The sequence below is a fragment of the Trachurus trachurus genome (genome assembly GCF_905171665.1).
Source record: "Trachurus trachurus genome assembly, chromosome: 19".
NCBI classification, from domain to species: Eukaryota; Metazoa; Chordata; class Actinopteri; order Carangiformes; family Carangidae; genus Trachurus; species Trachurus trachurus.
Genome location: NC_139913.1, coordinates 15,536,168 through 15,563,685, shown reverse-complemented (window position 1 = coordinate 15,563,685; position 27,518 = coordinate 15,536,168). Strand labels below are relative to the sequence as shown.

General features: G+C 41.7%; 1 protein-coding gene across 1 annotated transcript; it reads right to left on the bottom strand.

The window, feature by feature from the left end:
• Positions 1 to 2,975: 2,975 nt before the first annotated feature.
• Positions 2,976 to 27,502, bottom strand: LOC311002446 (V-type proton ATPase 116 kDa subunit a 1-like; the record flags this gene model as incomplete). Its single annotated transcript, XM_083993828.1, has 22 exons — positions 27,483 to 27,502; positions 25,471 to 25,627; positions 25,262 to 25,340; positions 25,067 to 25,164; positions 24,780 to 24,908; positions 23,513 to 23,595; positions 23,224 to 23,350; positions 22,987 to 23,069; positions 21,285 to 21,378; positions 19,680 to 19,892; positions 19,188 to 19,338; positions 18,733 to 18,872; positions 18,479 to 18,642; positions 18,125 to 18,215; positions 16,984 to 17,102; positions 16,427 to 16,643; positions 15,531 to 15,638; positions 14,032 to 14,232; positions 12,304 to 12,321; positions 10,376 to 10,493; positions 9,877 to 10,048; positions 2,976 to 3,069 (listed from the first exon to the last, which is right to left on the bottom strand). The coding sequence occupies exons 2-22, from the start codon at positions 25,585 to 25,587 to the stop codon at positions 2,976 to 2,978; spliced, it is 2,616 nt and encodes an 871-aa protein (XP_083849954.1). The 5' UTR covers positions 25,588 to 25,627; positions 27,483 to 27,502.
• Between the last annotated feature and the right edge of the window lie 16 nt (positions 27,503 to 27,518).

Sequence of the window (27,518 nt, the reverse complement as noted above, 5' to 3'; positions counted from 1 at the left end):
GTATTATGTTGTTTCAGGAATAAAGGTTTCTGCATTCTCCAGTGTTTGACTGTCTGATTGTTACGTTGTATTGTCATTGAAGTTTGCACCTGTTTTCTTGGAGTTCACATGTCACCAAGACTCAGCACTGACAATGACATCATGGAGTGACATGGCTGTCATGATGATGAGTTTGTGCCATGCCTCCTCCTTCTGGGAACCGCCTGGTTAATCAGCTCAGCCCCTGTTAGACAGGCTGATGAGCTAATGATGGAGCTGTGGGACTTTCCATATCACAGACTGACTGTGCCTTCATCCATCATTGTGTTTGTCTGTTAACTTCAGTGATCGTCTGGGTGACATGTCATTCTGTGGTTGGGAGGACCATTTTGGATTGAAACCATCCTAGTGAGAAGGTTTTGGCTCCTTGGATCATTACAAAGGACTGTAAAGAGAAGTTTTAAAGCTCACTAAGAATCAGGATAAGGATGATGGATATGGGTATACAGTTAGATTTAGAGATATGTGTTTAAAGTTATGGCTAAAACTCAATGCTGGTTCCAGTTATGTCACTATGATTGGTGGAGCTGATCCAGATCACATCAAAGACTCCTCCCCAAGCCCAGCCCATGATTAGCACATTGTTTTCATGAAGCTTGAGATGCAAATGTTTGAATGTGAGTGGCCACAAGATCATATCCCATATCCATATCAGATCCACAAAGAGGTCAAGGCCTCCAGAAACAAACAAGATGCTTTTTAAGTGCAAAGGAACCCCTCTTTCTCTCCGTCAGCATCTCCTGGCTGCTTCCACCAGTTGCTGTTGTGCTGCCGGTAACTGTGCTTTATGTTTTACTGTGACGAGCATCTGTCTTACTTTCTGAAAAATTACAGTCAAAAAATGTTGGAGGTTCTGTTGGAGGGAGGAGTTCAAGGCATGACGGTATGGCAGCAACTCAGCACTCTACCAGAAACCTGACACGTACGTACATGTGTTTATTTTATTTTATTCCATATTCATTAATGACCCTGTGGAAAAAAAGACCTGTTGTTTATGTTAAAATCTGAATAATGTGACTTTCAGATGACAGTGAAAAAAATCATATCCAACTACTCCTGTTATCTGGTTGTGGCATTTTCTGTTTGTAATGCAGCAGTGGTGACCAGCAGGAGGCAGTGGAGTCGATATCTGCAGCACACATTGGGCATGAAGGTTTTATGGTTTAAACAGTTAATAACCCCAATACAAACTTATGGAGCTTGGCATTTTCCTCTTCCTGAGAGACTGACCTAAAAAAAGAAGTGACAGACTCATTTTTACTGCTGACATTGTGACCTGTCATAGTGAGAAAAGCACAACATAATATGTGCTTGTTGCATCAGAGTGAAGCTGCCATTTGGAAAGTTACTCCCATAAGTCTATTTTGTTCACTATGATTGTCATAATTTGCGCTATGGAGCTGAAAGCACGAGGTTAATCAGTCTGATCTCTGTGACGACTCCCAAAGCTCCAGGTTCATGTTCATAAACATTAGTCTAATGTGAAGTCGTCCATGTAACTGTCAGCAGTGTAAAGAGGCTTTGCTCAAACTCTCCCTCTAAAACAACAGTAATCAGCTGGAGGCAGAAAAACAAACAAACCAAAAACAGCTGATCGAGCTCATCTAATTATATGCACATGTCCCCTTAGCCCCCTGTCTCAGACCGAGAAGCATGAGCTGAACTGATGTGATCAGGACATAAACCTGTGGTGTTCAGGGTCACATGAGGATTAAGGCCTGGAGGATTTTCCTGCTTTTGCTCATACAGTAGACAGACAGACAGAGAGAGAGAGAGAAAAAAACAGGACATAAGATGAACCCCCATGTTTCTGTTTATTACTGACCACAAACACATTATCTTCAATGTCACCAGTCACTGACAACACCAGTTGCAGTTGATGTGTACAGCTTTTCCTCTGAAATCAAATTCAGCATCAATAGCTTTGATTATCATCCAAACACAATTGTTATTGTGTCTCATTCTCAATGGATGAGATGTTTCAGTGCAGAACAGCCAGCTTTATTTAACCCTTTGATACAGTACCAGTTCAGATTTAAAGATATGTAGAGAAAATAAATACACATTTTCCATAAAGGATGAACAAGAGATGACATTATTTCCCACATACTATATGGAACAACTGCAATTGATTTTTTTTTCCATCTAAGGAATGTTTGAACATTTCAGGCTAAATGCACCAGTTCACTTCTTCAGTTGGTTTGCAACAGTTCACACAAGAGGAGCACAAGGAAATCACACATCACAGCACAAGGGGCAACATTTCTTCACTCAGTTGAAAAAAAAAGCTTTGTTCTTCTCATGGTCAGACAGTAACAAATCAGTACACCCATTCAAATCCACTGACTTTAACACTTATATTCAGATGCTGGGATGAATCGTACTGCCTTTCAGTCATGTTACAAATACCACCGAATGTTGAATAATGGCTTAATAACTCCATATCATGAAATTGCGAAAACTACAGTCCACAGCCCATAGTAATGTGTCTCTATGACAGATTTGGAGCCATGCTAAATTAACAGCACAATACAGAACATTTCATAACAGAAATGATTAAGATTTGTGGACCATTTAATTTCTGTATGTCCTAATGGCATTTGATGACTATGCTTTCAAAATATAATCAGGATTTCCTGAACATTTTTTTTTTTTTAACAAAGCGCTTCAAGAGTGAAAACCCTTGTTGGAGGTGAAGGAGATGTTGGGGCAGTGCTGAGCTCTGTGTCACAGCTGTAGAGGCACCAGTGGGAACAGCTTGGTGCTAGTACACTGGGGGTAAAAAGCCTCTGAGAAGTTGTCATTACACTCATTACACACTGAGATTTCACAAATGACCACTAGAGGGTGACAGAGGGCTGTATACGCGCACATTAACATTAACACCATAGAGAGGGGGCGGGCTGGGGACTCATGCTGGAGGGATCGGGGCCCAATCACTCGTCAAATCGGCCCTCCAGGATGCTCTCGAATGAGAAGGGGACGAACTTGAAGCCCTGGCCGCAGTAGAACTTGTTCTGGAACTCCACCCTGAAAGGAAAAGGCCAGACAGGAAGGCGTTAGTGATCATATCTGATAAGTGTGATAACAATGAAAATCTGCTGACAAGATTTTAAACAACTATTTTCCATGTAAAGACACAGTGTTGCCATGGTCACACCGCCTTTGTGCGTTGCAATCCACGTTTCTCTGTTCTCTGTTGCCAGCCTGGTAGTGTGTACATGTGAGTCCATCCAGTTAAACTTTTAGCTGAGTGGTGCTACATAGGTAATTCTTAGAATCGCCTTCTACAGCAACAGTGGCATGGCTAATGGTGGTCATTTTAAAAAAGGGCTTAAAACCTTTTTGTTCAGGCAGGCGTTCTTAAGTTATCCCTAGATTCCTTAGAATTCATCCTGTACTCCAACTCTTCCTTTTAGCAGTTTTTATTCATGTTCTTTTTGTTGTTGATTTTAATGTTTTATTGCTGTCAGTGTTTTGTTACTTTGTTTCTGGTTTCTGTAGCACTTTGAGATTGTTTTATGAAAAGCAGTTTACAAATTAAAGTTATTATTATTATTATAGTTTTGTGTTTGGTGGTCAATGAAATCTTGACCTGATGATGATGTTACAGCTCATCCTGGAAGGAACATGAATGTGTGAACAACATTTCATGATAGTACACCCACGAACAACTCTGTCTCGTATTGTTTCATTATTGAAATCCAATGTTAAAATATCCCTTTAACTGAACAGTGCTGATGATACATTTTAAACGTGGGCGTCACAGATGACACTTGTCGGAAACACGCCAGCAGATGGCCTTAAAGTCCACTAGAAACCAGAACAACTGGAAGATTTGATTGAAGTGTAGTGTTGCACTTGTAGTGATATTCATCTCGTCCTCATGAGGGTGAAAGCAACAAAGTTGATGAAGTTAATTAGGATTTTATGTGTTTAGGGAACGGCACATTCCAGACATACAAGTAAAATGTCAAATCCTCCCTCACAACAGTGGAGTTCATTCTCTGTCCAGCCATATGAAATGTCTGATAAAAATATGAAAAGTAAAGATAAAAACATCTTATCAGCAGCTGACTGAGTTATGATTTTAATTAAATCAAATAGTGGACTGAGCAAACTGTACTGGCTGTAATCCTACCTGAAACCTGTATCAACATCACAAACTGTGTACACTACAGTATCACACAGTACTGGATTATCACGGTAAACAAAGAGTAAACAGTGTTGTTTCAATCTGCTGTCATAAGCTAAAGCTCTGAACCTGCTCACACAGGAATCTGAGCATATTGTTCAATGAAACCTTTTATTTTTTACTAATTAATGTGCCACTTTTTGTATGGTGCCCTCAGTAAGGGGTTCACGATTCAATGAATGAATTCAAAAAGATGAATAATGTACTAAAACTCAATATTATCTCAATCTGATGCAAGTCTGTACCTGAAATCTACTACATTTTTATTTGACTGCTGAGAATAGAGTTGGCCAATCAGAAGACAGGTTCTGAGCCTCCTTGCTTTCTGATTGGTTACCAACCTGTTAAGCTGCACTGACATGAATTTTGGTCACTAAAACCATACATATAGACAGTGAGTGGACCAAAGGCTGAGGTCTCTACCACAGCCTCTTGTTTCCATAGATACAGACATTTGTACCTGTAGAGATGGCAGCAGAGTTGTAGAGATGACTGAGACACTGAGGAGGAATACAGACTTATGGTCTGTACAACCTCAGACTGCTGTGTGACCAAATATGGCTGCTGCGAGCCAGAGCAGTCTGTCAGTGACACCTCCTCTCATATCTCTACCTATAAAACTGGGCCCTGATGTGCTGGCCGCTCATTCTGGAGAGGTTATGTTCACGTCATGACACACTGAGAATGAACTTTTAAACTTGTATTTGTCACAGGGAAGTTGAACAGAGAATAGTGACAGTATTAAAATGTTATGTATGTTTGTTTCTGCTAGAAACAACAAATGTAAAGAACAAATATCTACAGCAACACCACTGGTCCCTTGGGATATGTGCTAGTTCAAAAACACAAGACCACTGGACAAAACCACAGCATGACTGGGAGGTCAAAGGTCATCAAGCAAAGTCAGTTGATGACTGTAGAAATATTCAAACCTGACACCTAGAGATCTACAGTCACCTGTTATCCCCAATGAGTTTAATTTAAAAGTGCTGAGGACAAGGTAGGTCAAAGATGTTTAATTCAGCCAAATAATCTCATTTTCGTAGATTTGTTTCACTCCAAGTATTCATATAATCGGTTGGTTTAAAGACTGCCTTTCGAGAGGAGATAATATGACATGCAATAGTAAGAAGCTTTTCTATTTTGCATGTCGAGTAATTTGTATACATGTAATAGGGGATTTTCAGTGGCTGGCACTGTACAAATGTTCCTGACTGACTGACTGACTGATGGTACTTCTGCCCTATGAAGACCTGAGCCCCTCTGGAATTACAGGGAAGCAGAGGAGCACTTCCAGCACACTGAGGCTCACCTTCATTACAGCTAATAAACTATTGTTATTACATGTGTAATTATAACTTCATTAGGCAGACGAAAAACAAAACACTCTTAGCAGGTGACCCAGGTTCGAGGCCAGTGGGGCCGAGTCTAGTTACTGTAAATACTGACTTCTGGAATGGAAGATTTGAATTTGAGTATTGTGTAATGACACTATCATAAATAACTAGAGTTCATCAGGCTGTTGACTAAATCAGTTAACTACGTTTAATATCAGCAGCCCTGCTTATTCTGTATCTGTATGTTGCAATCCTCACGTCTTGACAACCTCTGACGTCTTCATTTAGGAGAAAAAACTAAGAGTGGATTTTTAGTTCCTGCTGGTTCCTGGCCTCAGAGAGAGAGGGGAGTGTCCAGGAATGTCTCCCGGCTGTGGCAAATATTTGGACTGCCCGAGCTGTGAGAGGGCAACACTTAAAAAGAGGAAAGAAATGAGAGATCCTCTCCTTTGCCTCTCCACACAGCTGTAGAGGTGGAAAAAATGCTTGTAGCTAACACACGCTACGCTCGACTTGCTCTGGTGTGTGTGTGTGTGTGTGTGTGTGTGTGTGTGTGTGTGTGTGTGTGTGTGTGTGTGTGTGTGTGTGTGTCTGTTATTGCAGACAACTCATCAGCATGTGTGTGTGAAGGATGGACTGCAGAGAAGAGGCTCCAGCTTAACTGCTGTTTACATTTAACATGACTATTCCCATTCACTCACCTCTGTGAAAAATACTCTATTACTCTTTTTAACCTTAGCGGACACCTGTTGAGCCGACACACTGCTGCTGTGTTAACGTACAGTCACACACACTGGAGCCACTAAAACCACTGCCTCTTACTGGGATTATGCACCGACTCATTTCAGAATATTTGTTTAAGAAATTGGAAAAGAACTTGATTGAAATGTGTTGATAGTGAGTGATAAAGGAAGATGTCACCCAGTGCAGTATCAGGCTTTGGCTAAATACATCTAATTTCTGATACACTGATTATTGGTTTTGATAAAGAGCGGCCTCCAGGGCTGAAAACAAAAACACCTCCACACTCTCCCCACCTCTTTAAACATTTTGGATTAGTCTGGCGTTAAGGCTGGTGGCAGGTGGAACAGCCCACTCTGAGCTTAGAGTTTAGGACCCTGTGGGTGACATCATGGAGGCTACGTCCATCTTTACATAAGTCTACAATTTCAGTCTGTGAATCAATATACTTTATTGATCCCAAGCTGGGAAATTACAGATAGGATAGGAAATAGGATTTATCAACAAGAAGAAAACACAATATCACCAGTCATATCTTTGACAAATCTGACGATTACTGTACATGTTATCATCCTCACATGGATGTGAACATAATTTCCACTTGGTGTTTGCTCAGTCCACACCCTCTTCCTTTGAACATCAATGGACATTCATGTGAGCCTCACTTTTAGATGTCAGACAGACCACCTCCCTGCTTCTGATCCTCTGTGGACTGGACATTCATAACATGATCAACATCCAGATTTAAGACAGTTTCAGACCAGCTAACCTCTGCAGACCAGTCAATATTTTGTTTTTACATTATCCAGCAACAGGTCCCAGTCTCAAAGATGTGATCACACAGATGTTTGCTATCACCAGGAAACACAGTGGTTCCTTAAAGGTATTTTCCTTGTTGGGTCCACTTGTCTGAGCTGTTAGAATTAAATGTTCTGCAGCTGCTGATACAAAAACATGGATGTGTGGTTTGGCCTGGAGTCAGTCTGACTCTGACCCATTCTACACTAGCTGATTACACCTGCCTCCACAACAACCCATGGTCTGCAGGACAGCTTTAACATGACCTCCTGTCTGGAACGTACAGCTGACCCATATGTGAGACACTATACAACACAACACAACAAGGCCATTGAGGTCTGGACAAGAGACAGCTGTGCTGGTCTTTCAGAGGTGGTCAGATCACTTTCCGCTGGTTTACAGGAACGACAGACAGACACAAGACAGACAGACCGTTTCCACTTAAACCTACTTACAACAATCAGTCCCGAGAACAGCCGTTAAGCATTAACAGCATACCACCGTCCAATAAAAACACACACGATATTCCTCCTTTCATTTGGTCCATCTCAAAGCCATGACATCAAGCTCTATGTTATTATTGGGAGCCGGACCAGAAGGATTAAAGCAAATAAACCTGTTGCTTTCACGTCATATGCTTTAAAGGAATGAGCTGTCAAGCAGAAATGGGTGCGCTTGATAATATCAAATCTAACCTGCCACAAATAAAGGTGATCACCGAGCTGTATATGTCACAGCAGAGAGGCCTGTGAATACCATCAACTCTAATACATCAGTTCATATGTCAACACACTCTGCGTCAACCTGTGTGCTACTGAAAGCTACACAAACAGGGTTCAGGGTTGTAAAGTTGAGATGGTAGCCAAGCTCTCCTGTCGGTTGGTTAATAAACATGTTGTATGTGTAAACAAAGATGGGTGCAGTGAGTTTGTGAGCTTCCTGTGGTCTTCACAGTGAGGTTGCCAGATTTGGTAAAACCAAAAACCAGCATCGAAACCTCTGCTCATGGCAGTGGTAACACACGTCATGGTCTGCGTCCTGTCCCTTCCCTGTTTTATTTTGAAATTCCTGTCTTGTCTTCCTGTGTTCTCCCGCTTGTGATTACCTGATGTGTCTCACCTGGGTTGATTGCACCACCTCTGTCTTCCCTTGTGTATTTATTTTAACCTCAGTGCACATTCCCTTTGTCTTTGTCTGTCTGATTGTCTGTGTTTGTACCTTGTTTTCCGTGCCCTGCGCTTTCCTCCAGTGTTCCTGCTCCTTGAGTTTTTGTCTGTACTGTAAGTTAATAAATATCTTTTGTTCCACCACACCCACTTTTCCGCGTCTGTGTTTGGGTCCAATCTCCTCAACTACCTGACAGTCATGGCCAGAAATTCTGCACTGCAGTGTTGGGCTGATGTAAATAGTGCCGCTTCTTAGTAAAAACTCCAAACATCACAGTGTTAAACTAGAAATTAGGTTCATGTGCAAATAAAAAAATATTCCACATGCTTAATCAGGTAGCTTTGTTTACGCTAAGCTAGGCCAACCACGTCCTGACTCAGGCTCTCTCCTTAAAACACAGACATAAACTTCAAAATGAAATGTGTTTTTTCAAAATTTTGAACTATTCCTTTAATCAGCTTTTATGTCTTATAGCAGCAAAGGATGGTAGCTGTGTTTTCTGATCATCATTATTCAGATATCAGTTTTGTGAGTTCAGCCCACTTGTCACAGAAAGTTGTTACTCCATAACTACTAATACACAACATGTAACACAATATATTCATATGCATCTGCTATTATAACTGTTAGTTTTATTATAGAAATAGTTCTTCCCCTGACCAAACATTGTTCTACGGTGAATTTGGATGTTAGAGAGCTGATTCTCCTCCAGCAGGTTACACAAAATCTCTTTCAACATACCACTGTGAATACATAAATAAATATCTCTTGCAGTTTGGATGGATGGACACACTCTCTCTCCCTCACACCAGGTTGCTGCTTCTCTTGAAAAGCCATCCACCGGAGAAGCCCAGAGTGTGTATGAAACACTCCTTATGTGCTCATAAATCACTGCATGCATATAATTATGTACTCTGTGTTGAACGGGAGGTTTCCCTCTCGGGAACTGAACATTTACCATCTATCACTTTAACAACACCTCCTCCTCCTCCACACAGTTCTCTGCAGTGCTCCATCTGTGTGCACAGCTCAAAACGGCCGTCTATTTAAAATGAATCCATTAATATGATTCATGATGACAGTTACTATCTTCTAACAGATTCTAATTACCTCTACTACCTGTTAATACATATATTTTTATTATGTCAGAGTGGTAATAGCATAATCCATGACTTCTCTGCATTGGAGATCCCCCTACTCCACACTCTCTGTGTGTCAGTGTCAGTGGTGCAGGCTGGACCAGAAGGGTGGAGGTGGTGCAAGGAGGCGATGGATCCTGGGTGTGTGTGTGTGTGTGTGTGTGTGTGTGTGTGTGAGATTAGCTGAAGACCTGCGTGCTCACTGTTTGGTAAACCATCTCCGAGTCAGGAATGTTTCATACTGCTAACATTCCTCTTGTACATTGTGTTAAGAACTGCAGCTTAGGAAGAGATACCTGGTTCAAGAGGTGGGGGATGAAACCTCACTGTGTATATATTATTGTCTATCCATGTGTGATTCACTGTGTGGGCCTATGAGAGTCTGTTGGTGTGGTGTATGCATGATTTCAATAACATGTATGAAGGCTGTTATGTGTGTGTGTGTGTTTGTGTGTCTAACCAGTGCAGACGCAGGGCGTGCAGGAAGGCTGACAGCCCCTCCATGATGAGCAGGATGGCCACCGTGAGCGTGGCGAAGGCCGAGAAGATGATGGCCAGGCCGAAGAACCCGCCCCCGCTCCGGGAAGACAGACCCAGGTGCATCACCATGGTCCACAGAACCTCTGACAGCTCTGCATACACACACACAATGACAGTTAGAACATAGTAGCTATAACAAGAATGGACTGCACTTATATACTGCTTTACATTCACTCCACCCATCACCGTTTTTACACACATGGTATAACTGCCAACTCTCCCTTCTGAGTTACAGCCACTCGTTAATAATGATGACTATAATAATAAATAAAACAGATTGCTCCAAAATAAATACAATAAAAACATTTGAATCCAGTGTCAGTGATGGAGATACTGCAGGAATTCCAGATAAACAAGGTCTTTATCTACACCATAACATTCGACAGATGGTGTGCATGAGTGTTTGTGTTTGTACTCACGTGCATGAGCCAGGCTGAGGGCCCAGAGCCGGAGGTAGGAGGCTGTGTTGGAGATGCATCCCAGACAGTACTCTATGGTATGGATGGCCTGGTGGACAGCTACGTCACCAAAGTCAAACTGTTGTGGAAGTATAAGATGGTTAGAAAACACACCACACAGCACCGGTAGCGCAACAAAAGACCTCAGGTTTACCTTTTATAAGCTGTTTAAAAACACTGAATAAATGGTTTATAGTGAACTATGGTGTAGCAGATATACTGGATAGGCGGGTGGGGTGTTATCAGCCATGTATCAAATATTTTATTAATGCTAAATTGCACATGATTGCATTTGATATTTTTTTGTATAGTGGGGGAGTGACGAATGAGAAGGGATGATTTCAGTATCTTGCTTGCTGTATTTTCAGTTCATATTTTGTAACAATGTGTATATTTATCAAGAAGAAATGAGACTTAAACATACACAAAAAGAAACAAGGTTACTGTACATTGGTTAAGCAGGAAGTTGGATAACATGGTTACTGCACATGCTCTTCAGTAACCTGGTTAATCCACGTGTACATGCAGTGAAAGCACAAGGCAGGGGCCCAACGCCCTTTAACCTTGCTCAAAGGCACCTGAGTAGTGGCACTGAGGCTACCACGGCATCAAACCGTGTCTCAGCTTCAACTCCAATTTTTTTTTGACACTGTATTTCAGCTTATCCCAAAGCAGCTGAATGAAGTCCAGGTCTGGGGACTGTGCTGGTCTTCATCGTCCCTCTGAAGCCTCCTCCTGGTTCTGTTCTTCTCTTCCTTATACTGTGGCTCATTATTTTACTGTAGGATGAACTGACCAACTGTCTGTCCTCTGTTACTTGTCTTTTGCCCATGGCAGTAACAAACACTGATACTGAAGGTGTAGTAACATAGTTTGAAGCTGTAGGAACCATTTGCATCAATTTTCAAGGCTTCATTTACTTCCATTGCTACAGGAGAGCTGGAAGTTCTTCAACTTCTTCATCACTGGAAAAAACAGGTTCACTTTAATATTCGAAAGGATTTTTAAGTTTCTGGGGATCGGTCTTTCTCTGTCAAGCTGCACGAGTCTCCATGAAGACTATAAAAACCAAGTGTCCTCAAACTTTTGACCCGTAGCATAAATTTGTAAAACAAACACTTTATCTACTCAACGTGGAAAAAAGATTATCACCCGGCTCTGTGGTTGAAAATGGGTCCAATAATAACATCTCTACTGTCCATATGGCCTCACCAGTGGAAATGACTTGAACTGGAAATTCTTCCTTATCATCTTAATGAGCGTTTGCTTTGACCTTTGACCCCTGGCTGTGCCATTATCTTTGGTCAGGCAGAAAACAAAGAGCAAAGACTTCTGGCTTGTTTGGGTTTGTTTCGTCTTTTTTTCCCCAGCAGGTCCAGAGTGCAAGGCCTTGTTTGTTCCTCCATTCTCTCCATCCTGGAGCAAGACTAGCCTTTCCTGTACGAAGCGGCCTGGGAGAAAGCGAGGGGAGGGGGGGGTCGTGCGAGTCTATTGCTCTACGTCGCTTTTGTAGGGTTTGGTTTGGCGCTGGTCTGGTTTCCTCTTTCCATGTTTCTCTTTTGTCCTTGGACTCGTGAAACAAGAGTTCACGGAAGCACTGCTCATTGTTCCCATTCAAAGGGTCTCCGACAGAACAGGCTTGTGAAAACAACACTCTATAACATGCCGTAATGGCAAAATACATGGACCCAAGTGGCTTCCATTGGAAAAGTTGTTAACACACTTTGCAACTGAGCGGAGTCATGTGATTCCACCACACTGAACAAGAGGAAAGTATCGAGGAAGAAAGTTCAGAGAAAGAACAAGCACCTTCTTTAAAAGGCACGGACATGTACATCAACAAGACAGCATCCAGACATGCTAAGAAGATACCAAACTCAGGCTCTTACCGGCTCTTCCTCTGAGTGCTTGAAAGCAAACAAAAGTCAAAGGTCAGTGGTGGACTTCAAGAACTGCATCAGTTTAGTAGTTTTATTCACAGTTGGAGTTTGTTGCACATGATATTGGAGTCCTGGTTCCAAAGTCTGAACATGAGTGGCTGTGATTGACAGTAGGCCTGGACACAGGAGTGACTGCGTAATGATATTTAAGACATACAGTATTTAGACGCAAGAGCCTTATATTAGCTACAGTTGAACTATTCTGAGTGTCATGTGTGCTGTATTAGATGGTCTATGGTATACACCTAGATATGGCAGATAACCGTGAAACCAAGGAGCTCAACTCATCCTGTGCAATAAGTCAATATATTTACATTTCCAAATAACCAGCACTGTCAGGAACCACTGATAAGAAGGTGAAATGTCAGAGTATGAGTATGAGTATGACAGCTGCTGATGAGTATAAGAATGGAGTTTGATGATTGAACACAATGTTTATTCTAGACTGGTGAGTGAATAGCTGTTAATGCTAGTATGGAGCAATGACAGAACTTAGAAATAACACAATTAGAAGAAATCTGTCCAGGTTTTGGCAGCTAAGATTCATTTCAATTAATAGATCTCCATAGTGACAATTGAGAAGGCTCACGGGTATTGCAGTTTTAAAAGCCAGTCAATCAAATTGACAGAAGAGGCTCCTTAAAAGTTTCTATGGGGACACAAGTTTCCAAAGTAATTGTACCTGCCAAAACTAAATCAGGTTTCATGTTAGTTTTAATAAAACATGAGAAAGGGCCGAGTATCAATCAAGTGTATGTTTTCTGCAGCATTCAGTCTAAATATTGTTACAGTAACTTCTCAAAGTCTTGAGTTCCATGAACTCTTTATAAGTAATGCTTAAATGTAAAATCACTTGTTTGGAACGATTATGGCAATACGTTGTCTTATTGCATTACAGTTACACAATATGTTGCAAAAACATCAACACTCAGAGATTTATTATCAGGGTGATACCAAACCTCTGAGTCACAGAAAGAGTAGAAAAAAAACAAAATTCACATATTCCACTCGCTGGTTCTCATGAAAACCACCTTTGTGTTTACGTTTCTGGAATGGAAAAATCCATCTCTTATCAGCTCTGATCCATGCCAAGCCCCCCACCCCCTGCCCTCTGCTTGTTACCCCCATCTCTCCTTACTGCCCAGGAACAACTGTGCTCAGATGTGAAGGTACAACAGGCAGCTGGTGGCTGGGCGGACACACCAGGGTTTTTAAAGTTATAAACATTTTCTGCTCTGACTGTGGAACCGCTGTATCTATAATAGGTGAGGTGAACTAACTGAGGAGACCATGTTTGTTGGCAAGCAAAACTTTACTGATGACAAACTGTCAAACAACTTTTAGGCTATTAAGCTGAAATAAAGCAGTTTTGATACTTAATTCATTTGTTTAGGTCATTTAAATTCATGTAATGATCTTAAATGTTTTCCTGTGTCATATCATTAAGACAAGGAACCTCAAGAATTTCTAATGAAGAATTTTCATAACTCTCAAAAGAAAAAGAAAAAAAGAAATGAACTAACGTCCCTGCAGAAATATGCAAAGTACAGTGTATGTGTTTGTATCTAGTCCCACATAAAGGCCAAAAATTAGTCAGAATTTCAAAATCAAGTGAAGCCCGGAGGCCTGGAAGAGGACGGTAGTTTGTAAGTTGGAGGTGTCTGTTAACGTGCTCACCTCATCTCCCTCCTCTGAGTGCTGGGAGAGCTGGTCGTGGTCCATGATGCCAGCCTCGTCCTCCGTGGGCCCGTTACCCACCCGCACTCCTCCGAACTTCTGCGTGCCCTGTTGGGTGAGTCCGGTGCATGATGAGGACACGCCTGTTTGCTCTAAAGACTGCTCTAGATTCTCTGCAGGGGTTTCTTCCCTCTTCTGGGACTAGATACAAAAGCCACAAGAGCTGTGTCTAGCTTAAAGCGGGCCTTAGGTTCAACGCTTTTAATTTACTTCCTTTTTTTTTTTTTTTTTTCTTTCAAGAACACAGGGCACCCAGTACAGCGAGGGGGGCGGGGCTTCCAATCCAAAATGAAATCTATCAAAACATCTCGGAAATGTGACAGTTTACTTTGAAAAAATTTAGAATTGCAGAAGATTAACTTGTCCAGTGATACAGTAAGTATTTTTCTCAGACTTTAAAAGTAAATTATGAGAGTAAGAACACTAAAATTATCCCACTGATTCAGTTAAACCACAAAAACAACTGAAGACTCCATTTGTATGTAAATAACAACGACAACGACAACTGTGAACTTTAAATATCAAAGAGGAAAATTTGCTCTGAATTCAAAGTGTCACATGATCATGTGTTCAAGTTAATTTGACTGATCCAGCCTTTGTCTAAAATAACTAAAATCAACAATAATTACATAGATAATTTAGATAAACTCAATTTACTAATAAAGCAGTAATCAACTTAAAAATAAATATTTGCCATTCAATCGGTTCAACTCAAGAGGACACTGATGATAGACGACTGAAGACAAAAAAAAAATGCTGCTTCATGAAAAATGCTAATGTTCGGCAACCAGAGAGAGCTGTAACTGAAGGGCTTGAACAATGGCTTTTGCTTCTTCTGGTCTGAAAAATGTCCACCTGAGGTAAACTAATGCTACGGCACTAATCTTCATTTTGTTAATGAAGTAATGAAATGATGATCTTTCTGTTCCACAACAGCAAAAAAACTGAGACAAAGTAAAAAGTAACTTGAAAATAAATAACATGACAAAACATATTTGTTTCATCAACAAATAACAGACAGATGATACAGTGATAGATGGATGAATGGATAATCTAACTACTATTCTAATGTTATATGGCGCTCAGTTTCTTTGAGGTTTAACAACCAGTGGCTGCTATACATCACGTATATTGCGGCTAACTTTGGGTGGTAAATATTTGTTTGATATATAGCGTTTTGGCAGAAACTACAGGGGAAAATAAAAATAGTAAAATACGCTGTAAGGGTGCCCTCGTTCTGTGTGTCTTATAAAATTTTCCACCAAGATATCAGCGTTTCTAAGGCAGGCTTTAAGCATTTTTCATGGCAACACAACCAACCACGTTACACAATACAATGAATGGCAGAATAGGAATGAAAAAAAAAAGGTTATATCAAAGGTTATACTTGTTATTCATTCAAAGGCAGTAAGGTTATAGGTGGGGTCAGATCCACATACCAGGTGCTTTTTCCACAGGTGCTGACGCCGAAGCACCATAGTTTTCACAATCAGCATACAGGGTACACATGCAAGGGCAATCAGCACCAACAAAACCTGGATCCCCATCTACAGATTCAAACAGAGACAAGTTAACAAAGTGTTGGCGATGTGCAGCAGTGATCTGAAGAAGGCTAATCCCCTGACACTCCAAAACTACACCAGGGAGTTTTCTGTCTTTTGTCTTTCAGTCTGATGCTACATGAAATTCATCTGAAAGCTACAAGATCCTATAGCATGAGTTAGTTAGCCAAGATGGAGGCTGACTGACTATCTTGACACTACCTCAAGTCTGGTCCTAGACTTTCCTGCTTGAGTGTTTCTACTGGTTTTGATCTACAACTTGAAACTACTCTGGGGGAAAAGTGCAGGAAACTCTAGATACAGCTCCTTCCTCATTTCTGTAATTAGAAAAAAAGAAGGGCTGAGTCATACTAATGTTAATACTGTAGTAAAGCAAATATTAAATGTAGGAGAAAAAAACAGCTTTGATACCATCATTTCTGATATCTTAAACATGTTCTTACTGTAGCTGGTGATCACTATGGAAAACAAAAACAAATAGATTAGTAACTAGCTGTGCAAAAAAGTTCCCCAATAACTAACACCATATGTAACAAGAGCCAGACTGTGCAGGAGTGGAGCCAAAGCTATAAAAACCATACTGTTTCCAAATACTTTGCGACTTCACTGTGGGTCTGACTGACTGTCGTTTGTCTTATGTAAGTATCAGTGCACAAAGTCCCTGTTAGATGCCTGACCTTGGACCTTTCTAAAGTACACTACAAGAAAATGTTAGTGCTAAAAGGGGGGAAGGAAGGTGGGAGAGGCAGAGGGGAGGACGAGGGAGGGAGCACCTGTCCCCTGTAGAGGGGCTTGTTGGTGGGATCGTTGTAGTTGAAGAGACACATGTTGATGAAGTGGATGAGCAGGCTGGGCGCGTCCTTGGAGGTGAAGGCGTCGTAAGCCGTCCACTTGTAGAAGACCAACAGGGCCAGGTAGCCGAACAGGCTGGCCATGAAGACGATCTCTGGGATGAAGCCCAGGAAGATGTTCAGTGGCTTCTTGAAGTACCTGCGGTGCAGTGACATCATCATCATTTGCTGAGTAGGTTTACTTTGATGACTTTGGATTGCAACGGCAATATCGTTAACCAGCGGGCAGTAGAGGTCCGAGCTACAATTCACACATGTGCCCTAAACGCCTCACATGCAAACAATCAGTAGACACTAGCTAAATGCCATGAGGATGAGCTGGAGTTTGTCAGCTCTGGCACTGTCGAGACTAGAAGAGAAGAGCTGCATCTTGAATTCAGCTGAATGTTTCATCACACCCTGACACACAACTAAAATAACTCTATGAACTACTAGATAGCTTGATCGAGTGCTGCAACGTGTCAATGTTCTGCACTTACAGGTGGTTGAAGAGACTGAGGGACACTCCAAACAGCATGTGGATGACGCCCAGGATCACTGACATCTTCATCTTGAACGAGTTGAGGAAAGTCAGCTTGTTGGTGGCCACGTTCCAGATCTGCAAAGACCACACACCAGGTTCACAACACCTTCACAGCCACCTGACTGGTCCTTTCTAATGATCATGTATTTCTATTAGGTTTCCCTGATATAACCACCAACATGCTGTTTATACAGATTATTTATATAGATTATTCGCTCTTTAATATTTGATGTTGTTGCCTCTATGGGGCAAACCTTATACTTAAATTACTGCTTTGAGTTTGTTAAATGGACAGTATACACATGTGAATGAAATTTGGTGGACCCATGTATTCACACAGATACACAAGCTGTATCATCAGTTTTAAAGGACACACACATGTTGGTTTGGGTCTGGTTAGTCTCCTTCCTAATGCAGAATATTCATAATACTCTATCCCATAACAAAGCAAATTAACCTATTACCATAATCCCTATAGTTTTAGGAGTAGGTCCATTACCTTTAATAGTTGGTGCAAGCTGTTTTGAGATTGGCGGGGCAGAGACGCAAGCTGCTCATGGTATTTTCTAATCCCTCATAAAACTAAATACACAATCCAACAACTCCAAAACGCTCTCGTGGACAAGTTGTGACCTGCACATTCGCCACGCTATGAAATAATAACGTATAATTATGTAACATTACGACACATGAAGCAAATACTTGGAACTACTTGCACTTTTGAAGTCACTCCACCGAGCAGCCGTGTCTGGAATATAGTTTCGGCTACACGTTTACCTCAAAAACAACTCTGTCTCGTAACGTTCCATCATTATCTCATAGCGTGGTGAATGTGCAGGTCACAACTTGTCCACGAGAGCGTTTTCAAGTTGTTGGATTGTGTATTTGATGAGTTTGATAAGGGAAAGCCCGGAAATACCATGCACCGTGCAGAGCTCACGTCTCTGCCCCACTGATCTCAAAACATCTTGCACCGACAATTAAAGGTAATGAACCAAACCGAATTTGCCAAAACATTGAAATATCCCTTCAAGTTTACAAGGTGTAGGAAACATTTGCAGTGTGGGGGAGATACTATAACAGTGTGCAGGTTTTACCGGGTCGATTCCTAGTGGATAAGGCCCGTTGAACACACCAGGAACAGCTGGGTCTAACTGTAGAACTCCATTTGTATCAAGCGTCTCAACTCTAGGACAAATCAGAAGCAAACAAAGAAAGCAGGTTAATCACATCCCCTGGGTTTGAGAGGCAAAAACAAAACGCTTAAGAGGATGAATGAAGAAAAATCACACGGCAGTAGCTGAATTAATCTGACTGATCTGAAGAATTTTCATGGTTTATTATTTAAAATTCACTCATCTGCTCTGTATAAATACTGTATATTATTACATTAATTCAAGGAAAGTAATCTAGGATGAGGAAAATCTACAGTATCAGTGATGATGACTTACGACCAGTTGGCTCCTTTGGCGCCAAACATGGGCCTGACACTCCAGCCAGAGCCGAACATGTTGAGTGACTTGGAGAAGCAGTCGTTGTAAATGACGCCGGTGTAGATGGAGAAGACGCCCATCAGGAGGATGATGTATCGGCCGGCAAACACCATGTTAAACATCTACAAGGACACACAGCCACTGGTGTCAGTGCTTCAAAATAAGATGTGCCGTGAAATCAAACTCACTGATTTTTACGTGTCTGACTGTACCTCGTTGTCACTCTTCTGGGAAAGGAGGCGGCTCTCTCTGATGACCAGGTAGAGGGCAGCACAGGTCATCAGCGCGCCGTGACCCATGTCACCAAACATCACGGCAAACAGGAAGGGGAACGTAATGATGGTGTAGGGAGCTGGAACAGGGGACACACAGGGAGGCGGCTCAAACGTCAGTGATGATGTGCTGAACATCTGGTATACAGCTTTGCAATCATATTGCATTCAGACAATGAATTTCAGGAAAATTACGTAACATAATATGAAAGTGATTATATGAAATTGCAGAAATATTTAAGGATCTTGGAGATTATTTCAGTTCTAATTATTTTATAATAAACAAGGAAGGTAAAACAAGAAATGGATGGGGGGTTTTTAGATTGTAAATGCACTTATAGGATGAAATGATAATTCATTCATTATCATAGAGACTAAAGGAATTGCTGTTCAACCTGGATTGATCTCCCTGTAGTTCCCAATGCCGTAGGCATCAACGATGTTCTGGAAGCCTGATGTGAACTTGTTGGTCTTGTTGAAGGTGGGTGGAGTCTGCTTGGTCTGCATCCTGTTGAGGATGGACGGCACCGTCGAGCCGCTTCTCTCCTGGTGAACAAAGCCACACATACCATTGACATACCGTTCATGCTGTAGGTGTAAGACCTGATGACTTACACAGACCTGCATGTGACCTCATGACATGCAGTCACTGCGTGTTTTCACAGTCTGTTCCTTTGCCATCACAACAACATGGGATGGTTAATGTTAGCACTGCAGTACAGGATTCATATATTTCCATATACATCTGTAAATATAGTTTTATCCCCTAATATTCCTGGTATAGTTTCTAATTCCCTACGTAGAATGTTAAACTTCAACTGCTGCTGAAATCAAATCTAGCAGAAAAATAAAAGTCTCGGGCGTAAAAGATGTCAAACTGAACTCACTGTTCCTCTGCGCAGCGCAAACTGGATGGAGTCCAGGTCGGAGACGGGACACCACACCTCAGCGATCAGACACTTCTGGGTGACGTCGATGTTGCAGAGGTTGAGGGTGTGGTAGATTGCCTTCATCTTCCTCACCTTGATGAACCACACCCGCATGGTCTTGGAGGCGGCCTGCAGCACCCGCTGACGGTGGTCCTCCGTCTGGTTCAGCACCTGCAGGGGCAGATAGGACTCAGTCAGCGCGGGATGTGTGGACGGTGTCAGACCTGAGGTGGTATGACTTACAATTTTACTGCACACCCTGACATGAACATACAATGATTACCCACCTTTAAAAAATAAAATGAAAATATATAATATTAAACGTGTATAATATTTAGCTGGAGAAGCAGATAGAGCTTCCTTAGTTGAAATAGAACTGCGTTTTTTGGTCATATCTCAAAGCTCAAGAGCTATAAAACAAGCCTGTCAGTGGACCTCGATTTGAAATTATTTTCTCAGCTGCTGTTTCCCAGATCAATAATGAGATGCAAAACAACTGTGACTTTGTTTGTTGGTCACATGCAGCCAATGACATCATAGCTACATGACAAACTTAACAGCAACCTGTGATGGACACAGTTTTTATTCTCCAGTCTAACTCCATATGCACTTATCTCCCTGTGATTCTAATTTCCACCACAAGGAGCTGAAAATGGAACATGTGAAAATAATATAACTACAGTTTTATTATGAGACTGTGGCTCTTTTTCTGTTGAAATCTGGTATTATTGACACTACATAGTGGCTCTACATTCTATTATCACAGCCAACAATATGCAATATTTTATCCAGAGGACTTTGCAGTGTCATTCTGAGGACACAGCAACACCTACTGTATCTTTTGTTATCATTCTGTGGCCTCTGACTTCTTTAGTATCGACTGCATGCCTCTGTATTCTGTCTCCTATACTGCATGTCTCTGCGTATCACAATGTCAGCTGGGTGTCTAGAATCTATCTGCTCTGTGATGCCGCTCAACTCAGGCCGTGTTTCTGCACAGAATTCGGTTTTCTATACCATTCAGAGTAAATTGCTCTATTGTAGCAGAGTGTAACACATTGTCAGTGGTCGGCCGTCCCAGTGCTGGAGCCGACCTCTCAAGCAGAACACCAGCTTCTTTCCAGGCTTAATAAGGGCAGACTTTGGGGGAGCAAATCACCATCAGACAGGACAAAGGTCTTTCACAGATAAGAACTAATGCACGAGAGAACACAGCCGCCCACACCTTGAGGTCTTTTGTAATTTGATTGGAAATACATTTTTTATCAAGGAAAGCTGAGCGCACACATCCTGCTGTGCAAAGTAAAATTAATGTCTTGTTTTTTAGTGGGCAGCAGTGGAACAAAGACTACAAAGACGCTTTGAAGGAATTTATTCAATCCAAAAAATGAACTGTGCCACTAATGGTAATGCAGCTTAAACAATAAGCAGGCGTCGTCAATCCAAGGCCAACTCACCCTACCTCTACTCTGTTTTTTTTAATGTTCAGGTTGTTCATGTGATTGTGGCTCATCATCTAAAGACACAGTTATTGGATGTAAGGGTTTACAGTGAGGAACGTACCATCTGGAGGTCGTCAATGCGGCTGTTGACTCCAGCCAGCATCTCCTTCCTCTCCTGTGGGGTCTCTGGACACGGGTAGAGAGAGGCACGGAACCTGGAAACATACACATACACACACACCAACAGAGTCAGCTCACTGCACTCTCCCCCACTTTGTAGCATAACACAGGCTTTCTGTTGTAGAAGTGTAACATTTAATCCTGCATGTTGATATAACAGTGGAGCAGCGACCACCAGCTCCCCGGTGCAGGGCCATGACCGGTCGGTCGATATGAGCTGATGGGAAATGTAAAGCAAATCACTTTATGTCTCTCAAAATATTTCACTTCTCTTTGCTTCACTGACTCAAAGCATCATCACTTTCAGCTGTAAAGATTTCTGCTTGGTCATCCAACCTGAGCTGCTCCCTGACTCAAATAAAACAGAATAAAGTCCTGGCTCATCCATCGTTTTCATGTTTACTGGTCCAAGAATACAGCTTTCTTACCAGAAAGATTTTTGGGATGCACATTAATTGAAATAGCAATATGGGTTGCAAAATTGTTCGCTAAAGCATTCCATTGACATTATCAGCCCAACATTATTTGCACACTGTTTACCATTCATTCAAAACAACTGACTGTAATACAGACCTCACAACTACAGGATAACATCTGTCATAGTGTAATGTCTTAAACAGCCGAGTATGTTTCTCATCAGTGAACACAAATTAAATTTGTGCTGTATAGACTAATTTGAAATTCAAAAATTGTTTGCATTCATGTCAGTTCAGACTGATAATAAACTGCTATTTAATAAAATGCATTAACTGCTTTTTGTCATAAGTTGTGAATTCTTGAGTTATGCTCAAACACGTTTGTGATGTCACAGTGACCTTAGAGGGACTACGAGGAGTTTTGGAAAGTGAAGTGTTTTCACACTACATTTCCCATGAGCCTCCGCGCGCACGGTAAAATACTTGGACCGGCGCAAGACGGACGAAAGCGAAAGCATTTGCCAAGAATGTTTTCATTGATCAAGAAGTCGGAGGTTTGAAGATGATCAGATACCATAGTAGTTACGACCATAAACGATGCCAACTAGCGATCCGGCTGCGTTATTCCCATGACCCGCCGGGCAGCGTCCAGGAAACCGAAACTAGGAAATGCTGGGCGAGTCAACCACTAAATAAAAATAACAAAATAACTATAAAGACAAAACGATATATTTATCGAAAATGGACCCATTAACAAGTGTGGGTAATGTAGATTCATCCACATTAATATGAGACTCTTTTATAACCAAAAGCAAACTCCTCTGGGTCTCTTTAACCTTTGACCTTCGCCAAATTAAAAAGAAAACAGTGTTACTGCGATATCACTGTCACAGTAACAGCATGAAAACATTTTTGATATAATGACTAATTCTCTGTGAAGACTGTCTGCAATTCAGAAAGTATCACAGAGCCTCTGAGCAGTGTTGATACCAGGATACAGTTTAGCTACAACTGTGAGAATGAGATCATCACTATGACAACACTTATGTTTCGATCAGATAAGAGGATAAGGCCTGAACCAGGTTGCTAGTGTGGGAATCCTCACAACAAGAAACACTTCAGTTTCTCTTAATGATCAGATGGCAGCAGCAGAGTGTTACAGTGTCTGTTTGGTCACATTGTTGTGCTTGGTTCTGATACAGAGTCTGTGATGAATGTGACACCCACCCCTCACAGATCTTCTTCACCCTGTTCTTCAGCTGGTCGCCTTGGAAGAAGATGATGAACACTGATTTGTGGACCTGGTCTCCCTGTTGGAAAGAAAGAGAAACTTAAACTTATAAATGACTGGTATGTGTGTGTCACCAATGTCTAAATATTCAAATTTGCCAGTTTGCTAGATCATTATATGCTGCTTTGTGCTTATGTATGGGCTATATGGTGTCATTTGTGTTATGTGCGGACCGTGGCGGGGTCCTCCAGAGGGTCCTCGATCTCTGCCTTCCTTAAGAAGACGTTGCCACGGCACACCCTCCACAGCATCCTCTCAAAGGTGGGAATCCTCTCCCTGCTGATCACTCCAGCCACAAACCTGAACACACAACACGCAGGGGCTCAGAGGAGAGGAGCAGTACTAATTCAGGGTAGCTTAGTAGTAGTTTCAAAATAAAGTTCCTAAGTCATGTGACTATTATTACTGTTACTGCTATTTGTCTAAACAAATAGGAAAGGTTTATCAGAGCATGAGCTTTACCCCAGTCTGAGCGGGGCACCACGCCCCCCCTCACTGCCCTCCATCAGGGCTGATGACTCCTCCAGCAGGTTGGGATCCTCCATCTGCCACAGAAAGAATTAGAAAGAGAGACACTTCAATCAGTGATTGTTTTCTGAAACGTTTTTCTGGGTTGGAGCTCAGCAGAGTAGTTAGTCACTGTGTTTGTAACAGCACTGTGCTGGACAGGTGACAGGTCTGACTACAGAGTTGGTACCTTTATCCATTGCCAAAACCTCAAGTTGTTGGGTCTTTTGTTTTGTTGATCGATAGAAAAGAGGCTTCGGAGAAACCAAATGATGGATGGTTTGTCGGAGTGGACTGGGCTTAGCTGTAGCTGGTTTGTTGTGACATCACAAAGTTACAGGAAGTTGTGAATGCTGGTAATCCCTATAGTTTTAGGAGTAGGTTCGTTACCTTTAATTGTCGGTGCAAGCTGTTTTTAGAACAGTGGAGCAGAGCCGCGAGCTGCTCAGAGCTACGCTACGGAGGCTCATGGGATTTCTTGGTTTCCCTCATCAAACTCATCAAATACACAATCCAACAACTCCAAAACGCTCTCGTGGACAAGTTGTGACCTGCACATTCACCACGCTATGAGATAATAACGGGACGTTACGAGACAGAGTTGTTTTCAAGGCAAATGCAGAGACTGCTTGCCGAAAAACTGCCCCTGAAGGGAACGTGCATCAGCGGTTTTGCATGAATTTACCTCGAAAACAACTCTGTCTCGTAACATTCCGTTATTATCTCATAGCGTGGTCTCTCCACCGTTCTAAATAGCTTGCACCGACAATCAAAGGTAACGAACCTATACTCCTAAAACTATAGGGATTATGGCAATGGGCCAATTTGCCAAAGTGTTGAACTGTCCCTTTAAGGCTCAATTTCTGATTGCAGGTTGTATGCATCTCTCTCTGGACAAAACATTTTACTCTTTCACATTGTTAATAATAGAAACTAGACCTGCTTTATAACCAAAGACGACATTGACATCTACTACACAATTTGGCACCTCTGACAACATGAGATGGTCACTAACCCAGGTTCACCAACACACTGTAACAAGATATTTTTTCTGCACTGGTTTAAGTGTGTGTGTGTGTGTGTGTGTGTGTGTGTGTGTGTGTGTGTGTGTGTGTGTGTGTGTGTGTGTGTGTGTGTGTGTGTGTGTGTGTGTGTGTGTGTGTGTGTGTGTGTGTGTGTGTGTGTGTGTGTGTGTGTGTGTTGGAGGGTGAAATAGACAGACCTCATCAAAGAACTGCTGTGTTCGACGGAGAATGTGTTTGAGCTCGGTCAGCTCCAGGAAGTTCTTCTTCAAGGCTTCCTGGTTGGTGTTGATCTCCTTCAGTTCATTCTCCAGTTTCTCAAAGGTGGCCTGACAATCACAAAGCACAATCAGATTTAATGTGAACATGGCAACATACAATTTTGACAAGCATCAAAAATGTGGATTAATGGAACAGTTTCTGTATTTCTGTTTTTATTCCAATGACACTGTAGCACAGCAGAAGTTTGAATGAACTGCTGATTTACCTCCAGATCGATCATGTCCCTGGGAAATGGCACCTCTGGATTTTCTCCAGTGTCCACAGTTGGGATGCTGGCCTTCTTGATCTCCTTCTCGACAAACCCTGTTCAGCAGAGAAAATTCAGATGTGTTCATATAAGCCCAAAACTCTGTTCCTTTGTCCGGGCCTGACTGGCCTCTTACTTGACCCCACTACTTACTCAGCTTCCTGTCCATCTCCTCACATCTCCTCACTTCATTCACAAACTTGCGCTGAAACACGTTCACATCTGGGTTCAGCTGTGAGAGGAAAGAGACCAGACAGAAATATTTAGATACAGTAATCATTATGGTAATGATACCAAGGAAATGAAAGAAGAACTTATAAATATGAATTAGTTATTTATGATATCATACACTTTGTACTTACATCTCTAAACTGGACCATGCCCAGTTCTCCCAGCTCACTGACGCAGCAGTAGGCTGCCTCAGACTGGAGAAAGAGCTGGGCCAGGGTCATCTCCTCACTCCTGAACAGTTCCCCCATGATGACCTCCTCACTCCACCTCAGCTAGAATGAAGAAACACTGCAGGACACAACCAAACATGGATTATTAGATATGAGAACTAGGAGCTTTCAATGGACAAATACAAGAAACACTGCTGTGTAGATGAACTGATGTAATTATTACCTGCCAATCAGAACAATTTAACAGCATAAAAATATACAATTCTGTTTTACACTGTGCACTAGTACCTTGTTCCTATTAGTACAACACAAACAGCCTGCTGTGCTCTTCGTTACATTATGCCACACCCATTACTGCCAAACTTTGAATGAATAACATTAGTTTCTGACGTTTATGATGTTGTTTTGACAGGCAAAAGAAGAATGAGCATGGCCAACAAAATGTTTAAATGATATGAGATATATTTTATAATAATGCACATAAAACAATGATGCTAATAGTGTCCCCTACTCTATGCTACATTATACTAGTGGTGTACAGTAGCTATTGTTGTCAAAGCTAAATTACTATTTGATTGACTGATTGATTAACTGATTAATTTTCATCTACAAAATTTGTCAGTGGTGCAGTCCAGGGTGACATCTTTTAATGTAGGGTTATTTGCTTATTAACTGTCAACTGTTAAATTGGACAAAGAGCAGCAACAAATCAGTTCAGTTATAGACAACCTATCAAATGTGGGTCAAAACATCATGTTTACTCTGTTACCACTGGTTTATGATGACTTGCTGCTGTTAGTTTAGGTTCTGTTGTCAGCCACTAACATGGTGCATATGAATGAAACTGCTTTCAGTTTATAGTGCTTGCACATGTAGCTACCATCCTGCACCTGAAAATTCAGGATTGATCAGAAAAATGAATGATTTGACCAACTGATAATGGAAATTATTACATTCTTACATGCACTCCATTTTCCCCTCATCAGCTGTCCTGGGTTCAGATACAGGATCCAGCACTGATGTATCACTGTACAGTAGAAATATAACCTAATGTACACAGGCTGTTTAAATAGCCTATCCATTAGGCTCCTAATGCAAGGGCAGTGATTGATCAAGGATGGAGGCCTTCATGCATGCATGCATTCATTCATTCATTCATCCATTCATTCATTTAACTGTATTAATTCAACTAGGGCCTATAATAATGAAGACAGACGGTCATATTTATACATTGGGGTGGTGAAATAAGGTAATAACGAAATGAATGAATGAATGAATGAATGAATGAATGGAAATGCAATGGCTTTGGGCGTAACTTCAAATTCTGGATGCTATACAGTGTAAGGCGTTGGGATCAATATTATTTGATTAGAGAGGTCTTAGGAGCCGAGCAGGCTCCAGCAGGAGGACCGGAGCATCGCTGACGTCGCAGCATCCTCCTCCTCCTCCTCCTCCTCTGCATCCGTGCCCTTCACTGCTCAAGGACGCCATGATGCTGCTGGAGTCCGGCCTGCAGCTCTGTGGGAGCATCTGTCAGCTCCGCTCACACACCGACTCTGTTCATCTCTGAACACGACTCACTGTTTAAAGCATTTCGTGTCTTTATCTGTCATTTACAATCATTGCGTCCGCATTGAAATCCCAGCAGGGGAGAATGGTCCAGGGTGAGTCGTTATTAACGCATGTTTTACCCTGATAACGCTGCAGTCAGATTGAGAACGGGACAACTCGGTTCGTATGACAAACGTGTCAAACGTCGACATTTAATATTCGTTTAAAAAAATAAATGTATTACTATTGGTGAACGAGTGGCGCCTTCGTCGGGTTTTCGTTATCACTGTCGTCACAGCCAGTGCATCTAAATATCTACTACAAAACACTGGTGAATTATTCCTCCACTGACACTGAGACCGATATATTTTAATCATCTCATTATACATGAAACATATTTTTTATAATATGACTTTTCCCACCTGTGCTCGCTGCAGTCCGGCCTGTCAGACCTCCTG